This window comes from Engraulis encrasicolus, unplaced genomic scaffold, assembly GCF_034702125.1.
Source record: "Engraulis encrasicolus isolate BLACKSEA-1 unplaced genomic scaffold, IST_EnEncr_1.0 scaffold_27_np1212, whole genome shotgun sequence".
Taxonomy (NCBI): domain Eukaryota; kingdom Metazoa; phylum Chordata; class Actinopteri; order Clupeiformes; family Engraulidae; genus Engraulis; species Engraulis encrasicolus.
The window spans coordinates 1,305,217-1,315,529 of record NW_026945566.1 but is presented as its reverse complement, the minus strand read 5'-3'; the positions used below and the strand labels follow the sequence as shown (position 1 = coordinate 1,315,529).

At 42.3% G+C, this 10,313-nt stretch overlaps 1 protein-coding gene across 1 annotated transcript in view; it reads left to right on the top strand.

Moving 5' to 3' along the window:
* The first annotated feature begins 5,197 nt into the window (after nt 1-5,197).
* The window catches only part of gpm6ab (glycoprotein M6Ab), a 75,934-nt gene continuing 70,818 nt past the window's right edge, over nt 5,198-10,313 (top strand). The window contains exon 1 of the mRNA XM_063193013.1: nt 5,198-5,293. Within this exon, the coding sequence (XP_063049083.1) occupies nt 5,290-5,293 (4 nt within the window). The 5' untranslated portion in view covers nt 5,198-5,289. The remainder of the gene's footprint in view (nt 5,294-10,313) is intronic.

The window sequence follows — 10,313 nt, the reverse complement described above, 5'->3', positions numbered from 1 at the left end:
TCTTGTCTCCCTCTTCTTTAGAGAACTGCCTCTCGTCAGCAAGGTTTGTGGGATGTCTGGAGTGCATAGCTTTCTTGACTTCATGCCATATAATCTCAATTGTTTTTTGTCAGGGCTTTGACTGGACTATTTCAGAATATGTATTTCATTATTATGAAGCCATTCTACAGTCGATTTGCTTCTAAAGTATGTGTTGTTGTCACATTTCAGGACCCATACTCGTGTGTGCATCAACTGTGTGACAGACTTCCTCACGTTTTCTTTCTGTAAAATATCACAATAAACTTGAGTTCATTGTTCCACTGATAATAGCAAACTGTCAAGGGCCTGAGGCAGCAAGGTAGCCGCATATAATGATGCTCCCGCCACCATACTCAGAAGAGGAGATGTAACCAAGAATAGCTAAAAATGGGATTCATTCTGCCAATCTAGAATTAATGGGGTTTCTGTCCAAAAAAATATTGCTGCACCTTTGAGGTTTGCAAAAAAGCATTTATATGCTTCATAGAATTACTGCAAAATATTCTGTTGACCAACGTTGAAACCAAAGTTGAATTGTTCAGGGGAACACACAATGTCATGTTTGGAGGAGAACTGGAGAACCACACCTTCACCAAAACATCATCTCCACCTTTGAGTATGGTGGCGGGAGCATCATTATATGTGGCTACCTTGCTGCCTCAGGCCCTTTTCAGTTTGCTATTATCAGTGGAACAATGAACTTAGAAGTTTATTGTGATATTTTACAGAAAAAAACGTGAGGAAGTCTGTCACACAGTTGATGCACACAAGAGTATGGGCCCTGAAATGTGACAACAACCCATACTTTAGAAGCAAATCGACTTTAGAATGGCTTCATAATAATGAAACACACATTCTGGAATAGCCCAGTCAAAGCCCTGATAAAAAACAATTGAGATTATATGGCATGAAGTCAAGAAAGCTATGCACTCCAGACATCCCACAAACCTTGCTGACGAGAGGCAGTTTTCTAAAGAAGAGGGAGACCAGATACATCCAGATTGTTTTGTTAATCTCATCTGCAACTAGAGGAAACATCTGGTTGAATTTATTGCGACTAACTTAGGGTTAAAACCTATTGAATGCAAGGGTGTACTTACTTATGCCTTGCTGTCCTGTGTATATTTACATCTTATGGCCAATGAAAATATGAAAACTTGTAAATGTTTGGGTTGAATTAGTTAAAGCAGACTCTGGTTGTTCCTTCTTGTGATTTTCGGGAAGATCAGACCATGTTTTATGACCAATTTTGACAGAAAGGTAAGAAATGTCAAAGGGTGTACAAACTTTTTCCTGGGACTGTAGATATCAGTCTATGCTGTTCTGTACCATGATGTGAGAGAAATATTAGCTGAGTATGTATGAACACAATCTAGTAGGGATTAATATCAAATGTTTTCCTTAATGAAATTTAAAGCTAACCATACCATCTACATCAAGTGCACAATGGAGCAAGCAATGTAACATGTGCTGTTACTGACTAGCTCACAAAGCAAGGCACAAGATGTATCTAACAAATGCCATACGCCAAAAGCGCTGTTAGCTTGCTTGCAAAGCAGATAAACAAGCGCTATGCTGTGCCATGCTGACCAGCCAGCAGGCAGGCAGGCAGGCAAATGACTAGAGCACTCTGACAGTCCAGGTTTATATACAGGCTCAAGAGTACCATGTGACCAGATTGATTAGGAGTTTTTCAGGTGCAAGCAATTGAATCATGATATACCAGCCCTAGGTAATTAGTTTTGGCCAGGCACTGATGGACAGATTGGTTGCAAGGGGCCTGCTTGTTACCGGCAAAGGTGTAACAAGTTCTCAAGTTATTTCTTTCACTCACCACATCTTTTGTGTGATGTTGTGTGCACAGCCAAACCTTAGATCAACCCAACCAAGTTGAGTTAAATGAATGAAATTGATTTTTTTTTAAAAGATTGTGTACATGATTAAATCTGGAGGAAATACTGTTACTAATATGTAGACGTATATGATTTAATCGGGTGGACAGTCATCATTGCTTATGCTCTGAACAACACAGTATAAACAAAGTTGGGGGAACATCAGGAGCACGTCTAGGGAACCAGACGTGACCAGACCTATAATGTAAGCATCAAGGTTATGGGAACCATATGGGAACGATGAGGGAACAAACTTGAAAAGCATTTATGGTACGGCGAGAGAACGGTGAGGGAATGGAATGGGAACCACACATATATCGTTCTGGGAACTTAAATTAAACTTTCCTGGCAACCCAGTGAGAACCGAAACAGAACCAAAAATGACGTATCCGAAACGTATCCAGAACCGAACCGGAACCAATGGCTGCTTGGTTTTTACTGTAACCAAAGGGAACGTTTCTAAGTGGTAGATTTTGGTTTGGTAATAGCCCCAACCTTAAGAGAACCAAAAGTCAAACGTTCTCTTTACGTTCTCTGTTACTAGGGAAATGACTTGTTGCTGGCCCCTGTTGCTCTTCAAGCAAGACATTTACCTGAAATCTTCACAGAGCCCATCCATTCCAAATGGAATACATACTGGAATATTTGGTTGTAAATGACTTGCTGCTGGCCCTTGTTGCTCTTCAAGCAAGACATTTACCTGAAATCTTCACGAACGTTATGACAGACCTAAAGTGATACAAATGGAATATATTGTACGTACAATCCAGCCGTGTGCATCAAACAGGCTGAGTGACTGGCTTTCAAGCGTGACAAGCTGCCAGTGTGTACTGCGGTGGCTGAGATCCGAGTACTTGACAGCCAACATGGCATGTGCCTAGCACTGTCTGCAGAAGCGCACAGGATCATCTGACTGACAGTGAGTGCAAAGACAAGCATGTCATCATTATTATAACGGTGGTGGTAGGACATTGTTTTCCATCTTCAGATCCCCAGTGTTTTGGTTGATTAGAGGAAGGAGCTATGTCTCTTGATAACGCTTACTGTGCGTCATTAGCCTGCAACTGAGAATATTTGTCACTGAACTTGTTGTCTCCAAGGATCTCATCTGCTCTAATGGCCCATGCTTGGCATGGGTGGAAGACACATTCAACGTGAGTTTAGCTATCTGACGTTGGACTGGTGGTTTATACTATCTATGTTCAGGGCAGTTCACCTGCAGTAGTCCTGAAGTTATTACATCAACAAAACACAAATTAAATGTATCTGAGAATATAACCAGAAAGGGAAGGACGGATAGCCTATCACATGATATTTTAGATTGACAGATAGTAGCCTACTAGTCACCGATGACCGCTGTCAATAATGTTTCATTCAGCGCGATTTGAAATACAGACATACCCGAATCAAACGAGCTAATCTGCTACATTGTAGAGGATAATCCGAGCGCGATATGCATTGTAAGAAGTTCTGCATGTGCAGTATGACAAGCACGACACTGAACATGAGTGGGGGGTTGGGGTTACCCCCCAAACCGTATGTTGTTGTTTGATCATCTTGATAAGCTACATGTTGAACATATCTTGGGAAGCGGCACCATTAGACTCGTAAATCACAGTACATTCTTTATGTACTACATTCAATGGGTCTGTAAAACCAACGAAAAGATTTTCAATACGGGGGATGAGAAACTGTAGCCTGAATACGACACGTAAACATGTAGAAATGCTTACCGTTGAATCTGTTGGTGGACAGCGAAGTGGTGCTGAAATTAGGTGTATTGCTGGTGAGACACACTTGGTTCATGTGGTTTGTTGTGGCTTCTTCCTGATCAGTCATTTGATTGGCTAGTTGAGGAGCATAGTCCTGCTTCGGTGACAAAATGATTGGCCCTGTACCATATCAATCGCAGGTACAAACTCGTGTATTATACGGGCCGGATGTCAATCTTGCGGTCTAGAATGAGAGGCGGTGCTTACCACCACGGATACCTCACGTAGCCTGTAGTGTGTATGAACGTGTTCTGCTCATTTGCTTTAACAATGATAAGGTAAACGCCGGTGTCTCCAGTTGCAAGTTGTAGCACTGCTAATGTTTACTCTCATCCTGCATTAGCGTGCATGACATGGAGGAGGCGAACGGGTGTGCAGTGCAGACGAATTATTAACCTACAGACACGTCTTCTAATCGCACAGGCTACCCTTTGCATGTTTGATAAAATGTGTACATTAAAAAAAAACTAAAAGTGGAGCCTATCACTACAGGCCTATTACAATATGAACCCCTCCAACTACAGCAAAATCCCAGACTGGTGTAGGCTGCTCAATGTCTACTTCCAAAACATGCCACCGGGCGGCGCGCCTAGTCTTTTAGACTGAAACAGACTAAAATAATTTTGAAAAAGGGTGTGTAGCCACCGATTATTTGAACAGTGAAAATGCGCGTGCAAGAGACCATGCATGAGTTCCAAAAATACACAACATAGACCAGACACAGGACTTTTCTACAGCTGATTCATATTAATGATAAACTTCAATCAATGTTGTAGCCTAATGCATTAGAATGATTACCGCTGGTTATAATTAGGCTACCTATCATTAAATGATCAGTAGACGAACACTGCTGAAATGGCAAAAAAAAAATTCACAGCTGTAACTGCAGGTGTATTCATGGATAATATGCTACATGCACAGCATCTACAATGAATGAACGGATCAAATCATAATGGAGGAGTTACCTTCACACAAAATATCTTGATGTCCATGGATGCATGAATGAATGCATTCTTTCCCAGGTCAATATTTTCCTATAATGTATTCAGCACCTTGGGCAGTAATCGAGGAACCGGTTGCTAGACCATCACTATGATAAAGCTATGCCAATCCATCATGTATGGGTTTGTGATGTTAGTTTCAGGCCATCAACTCAATCAGTCTGGACAACTATGTTGAGTAGATAAATCAATGTGAATAAGTCACAAGAGCAACAAGTTACTGGAAAGAAAAAGACAGGGGTAGAGGGGAAATCATCGGTGGCGGGCCACATTGGGCACTTCCAATGAAGTTGATTGAAGTGTTTCACGACAAAATGCGCTCACATCATGCAAACCGCTAGAAAGACTTCACTTTTGCTGGATTTGTGTCGTGGATTTGAAACCAAATTTATTCAGCAGCACAGGACCACCATTGATTCCGCCCAGACAGACCTCTTCCCTCAGAAGTAGCCTACACCCCCACCCGCAGTCCAGTCTTAGTGACGTCGTCTTATCCCCGTTGCCTGCCGGCCGCGACCCACTTTGCCTTCCAGTGGATGCTTGTAGGGTGCACACTTAAATCCAACACTGAGAGAACTTAACTACTCAGACCAAGAGCTTCAGATGGGTATGTCATACTTTTTCATTGTTTATCATCATTTCCCGAGTTAAATTGCTGGTCGTGATGACGGCTGATAAACCTCTCCAACTTGTGAAACCAGTGCTCTAACACTTGTTGCTTGCGCTGTTGCAAAATAGTAAGGAGAAACGCTGATTTTTAGTGAATGCCAACGTTGAACACCGAACTTTTTAGGAACAGGTGGAGTTTGATATCTATTCAGAAGCAATGCTACTGATTTGTTTTGTGTTCCATTTAGTATTGTGGGGTAACATAGCCTAATCCTTAATCACATTATGAAGAGTATTACAGATATTTAATAAAGATTGATATGGGGTTGTTTGGCAGATGAAGAATGAAGTGGATTATGTGTCTGAATGGCATCTTAGTTTACCTGTCTTAGGTGGACACATCCAGCAACTCTCTGGAGGATGCTCATAGTCATAGCTGGATTAGCCTTGGGGCATACAGGGCATTTGCCAGGTGGACTGTTGATGATTGTCGCCTGGTCCTCCCCTCAATGTAGTGGTATCAGTCCTCATGCCACTACAGCAGACCTCTCTGACTCAGAATTAAATATTAAGTTTAGCTGTTGTGGTCAAAATAGCTCGTAATAGATGACTAAAAATGTTGTCACAAGCTTCACTGTCTCTGGCGGAATGGTCTTTGCTGAAAATGCCCGGCCTGATTTTCTCCCCCAGTCCAGCCCTGCTCATAGTACTGTACCAACTGTGTGGAAATCTGTACTAGTGGTAATGTCTCTTGTACTCCTGCTGGCATTGAGTGAAATATACCTGCAAGTGGATGATATTGCACTGAGAGTATGAGTGTGAGTGTCTAAGACAGGAGCACTTGCCTAAATATATTATGAACAGCACAGTCCACTTTTTTAGTCGCCCAATTAGTAGGTTGATCATGCGTGTTTGAAATCAATATGTGAAAGCTATTGATAAGGGATCTTTACACTGATTTTGCTGTGCTACTGCAAGACTTTCTTGATTGGCAGAAATCCAGCTATTTTTAAGGTTTTTTTAAAAAAACTTGGCATTCATTCAGTATGTTTATGTAACAAGCCCAAGGTTGACACCCCAATGGAAAGCTCCCAAGTGAAACACTGAAGCTCGTATCAGTGTTGTGCCACATGTCTGTAACATGAGCAGGGGTGAGTTTCTCAAAAGAGAAGTTGTTAGCCTGTTAGCAACTTCGGTAGTTGCCAATGGGAAAATGAATTGAAAACAACAAAGTAGCTAATGTAGTAAGCAACTTTGGTTTTGAGAAATTCACCCCAGATGCGCCTTTCTCTATTCTCCCTTGACCAACAATCACATTGCAGTCGAACCCCGGGCCGGTGGCGGTCTGTGGCTCAGGGCTGCCACAGAATAAACAGGTTGGAGGAAAGCAGTGCAGGCTGCCATGGAAACAGCACATGAATGACAGGAAACAACCTCATCTGCCTCAGTGGTACAGGAAAGCATTCTCACAAGTTTCACATTGTTCCACATACCCTTGGTCCCCTTTGAAGTCATTGGCTTATGTGACCAGGTGCAAGAGGTCTGCCTCAGTGAAAACAATGAGACCAGCTAGCAGCATCTGTAGCCAGGCACATGGCCGCCCGCATGCATGCATAAGCAGTGCAGATATATTCCCTCGCTTCCTCTGAATTTCAGATAGATTTCCTCTCAAGCGACAGTTGCTGATCGGGTGAATATAATGCATTGCATTCACAGAAAAAAATAGATGAAGGGGTTTGCAAATTCCTTGCTGTTGGATCATGAGTTTGGGCATTGTATTGTGACTCATTTCAGTAGACTATCTGTCTTTCTTTCTCTCTTTCTTTGGTGTGTTTTGTAGAAATGCTTTCATCTGACCAGTGAACTGATACTATTGAAAAATGGTCGTTCATTCAAGTTGTGTCCCCCCCCCCCTCCTGTGTTCCCTGCTCTTGATGTATGCACACAGTCACATGAGTGCTAAATAGCAACATTATGTGCCACTTTTTTTCAGCCTCCCCCAAACATTCCCCTCTTGTGTGGGGGCTTTTGATAATGGCAACAAGCATTGCAGTGTTTTGTTTTGTTTTGTTTTTTTTGCTGGAATTGTGGCCACTTTCTGAGCACGTGCTCATGTGCCGCCGCACTTGTTACTGGAGTTTGGCTGTGCTTGGGCTCAGAGTCAGTTGGCCGTACGTTAAGAGCTGACGCTTACTTACGCGTGTGTCCGGCTCTGTGAACAGCCCAAGCGAGACACACAGAGAGAGAGAGAGAGAGAGAGAAATGGTAATTCCACGCCAACTTTGTTCCCGTCCATCTGGTAATTAAGATAATGCAGCTGGCCACTCACATGATGCAGCTGTTCAGGCTCTCCTACCGGCGCAGCAATCTGTGGCGGTGACATGGATGTGCGGAGTTGAATGTGACGTGTGTGTGTGTGTGTTGCGTTGAAAAATATGACCACAGGACAGTGCAGACACAATATCATTTGATCTCTCACTCACCCTGATTCGCTCGGGACTCTCCCAAACAGGACATGGGATCATGGCTCTTCTAGGACACAGATGCACCGAGAATGGCTGCCGGGCATCTGCGCTACGCCATGGGTAGAGCCTGAAATATTAGCTGTCTTGGCACAAAATAAATTGTATGGAAGAGCAGTTAGTGTCTGTGTGGGACCTGAGGGCAGCCAGAACCATTGTTTCCACCCCATATCTACCCCAGGGAACCCATTCAAGGGAGTCAGCGTTGGCGTTACAGAACTTTTCCCCCATATAGAATAACAAAGTCATGATTTCAATAACAGACTATGCAGAGTGCAGGGAAATACTGTGTTGGCAGCCCACTTGTTTTCCTTTTCTCAACTTCCTGTGGGCCTCTGTCATGCTACTGTTCCAAAGTCATAACAAACAGACTTCTACATATGTCAGTGTCTCTTTTACAATGCTTTTTTCCCTTTCAACTTTTTCTTTTTAACATAATTTTGGACATCCATTTTTTAAACTTAAATTCTGGTTATATATTTTAACCTATTTACTGTATCTACTACTGTATCCAAACCACAGAATATACAGGTCCTCATACTTGTGGATTCACATGGATAAAATGTCCCGAACTTAGAGGAAAGAACTTTAATTCCTTTCCCACATGTTTTAATCATGACACACATACTCACCAAGCGCATAGAGGAACAAGGGGTTGTATTAACTATCACTATGCATTTACCAACCAATTACAATAATTTAACCTTGACATACAATGCAATAGCCTATGATACTGTATGTAGTTTAATACCATGGAGGATTTTGAAAACACTTTGAAGTTCTATACACATTATATTAGACAATCCTTTTAGTGTGATTACATGGCCAGAAGCATTTCAGCTCTTAAAGGGGTATGCCACTATTTTGGGGCTTAATACAGCTAAAATCGTTGGCCAGGGTTTATATAGGTGGTAAAGTGTCTTATTTTTCATGTAAGCCGTTGTCTTGTTTTAAGACAAGAGGGAGCATGTCGCTAAGCTAGTGAAAGTCAATGGATCCGTGTAGCATTACTAAGTCATTAATAAGTCCTTCCTTCTTCGGGCTACTTATTTGGAGCACTTACACGGCTGGATTTGATTAAGGTGTAAAAATTGGCCAAAACAAAGAGCTTTCTTTAGCAACAACATTAGTGTGATGTTTGATGTTAGTGTGATGTGGTTGTTATTTTCTTTGGCTTCTCTAAAACCTGAGGGGCCTGACAAGGCACACTGCTACAGACTTGGCTTTTTTAGATTGAAATATAAGCTTGAAACAATTGTGTGGAATCACAATGCTGTGGCTTTTACAGCATTGAGGCAACAATTGACTGACTTTGTTGAGAGCAAGATGCTTGGCTAAGCTTTGAGTTGAGCTTTGATTTTTTTAAATATATACAAGTGCAACACGTATCTGTTTACACTGTGCTTGTTCGTTCAGGCCGATGCATCCTGTGACATCATCAGCACATGTCTCCATCTCTATGCTCTTGGCATCATCTTATCTGGTTGTCAGTCTATTACTCTCTTAGAGGACCTAGCAGACGGGAAAAAAAAGCATTTTGGTACAGAAAAGTTTCTGGAGCTCATTTGGGACTCCTTAGAGAACAGACAGCAGCTCAGTTCCCTGTTCCCATCCCCAGAGCCATCATCTTTGCATACTGGGCAGTTCACTGACTCGCTCTCTCAGAATCAGTACCCCCCCCCAACAAGCCTTCCCTTTCAACCAAAGAGTAGCTACAGCCCACATGGCCGTTTGTGTGAGAGTGAGAGACCCCGAACACAATAGGACATTTCATTGCATTGCACTGAAGTAGCAAAGTCCAAAGCACTCTCTCTGACCTGATCGCTCTTTCACAAGACTGAACAATGCTTCACTATTCCGGCCGGATTGCTGCTGCTGCTTGCGATCTTTGCAGGTCCAATTAAATAAGGCTGCTGGCCTCTGCCAGGGGGACTGCGCTGGTTCTTAGGCTCTGTGTGAGGGCTCAAATCCCCATCGGAATTCCCTCTTCGTGTCGCAACTTGTGACCGCACATCTTACAGTACAATGGCTACTGTAAGATGCAAGGGCTTTGGACAGCAGGGTTACAGCAGGTTAAGGTCCATGTTGGAGATTATTTTGTTCAAGTTTGACAACCGGCTATGTTTTATGGTTGTACATATTAAAATGCACATTCACACAATGCACACTCTGAAAATGTAAAAAAAGCCCTCTTGAAAGCTGTGATGTGCAGTGAAAACATAGCATCAGCTATTAGACCACTGTTTCATCTGTCTATTGACATTAGGCCTATCATAACAGTGAGTACGTGAGAAAATTGTGTGAATTAATTGTCAGCACAATTAATATTTTGTGATTTTGTTTAGGCCTATATGTTGCCAATGCAAAAATATTTAACACCATCATAGTCTTGACTTTGATACAGACAGTCAGTTTTATGTTCATAATAAAGAACATGGCATAAGATAATGCAAATACTGAAGAAGAGTTGGCACTCGCAGTAGACAGCCTCATTTT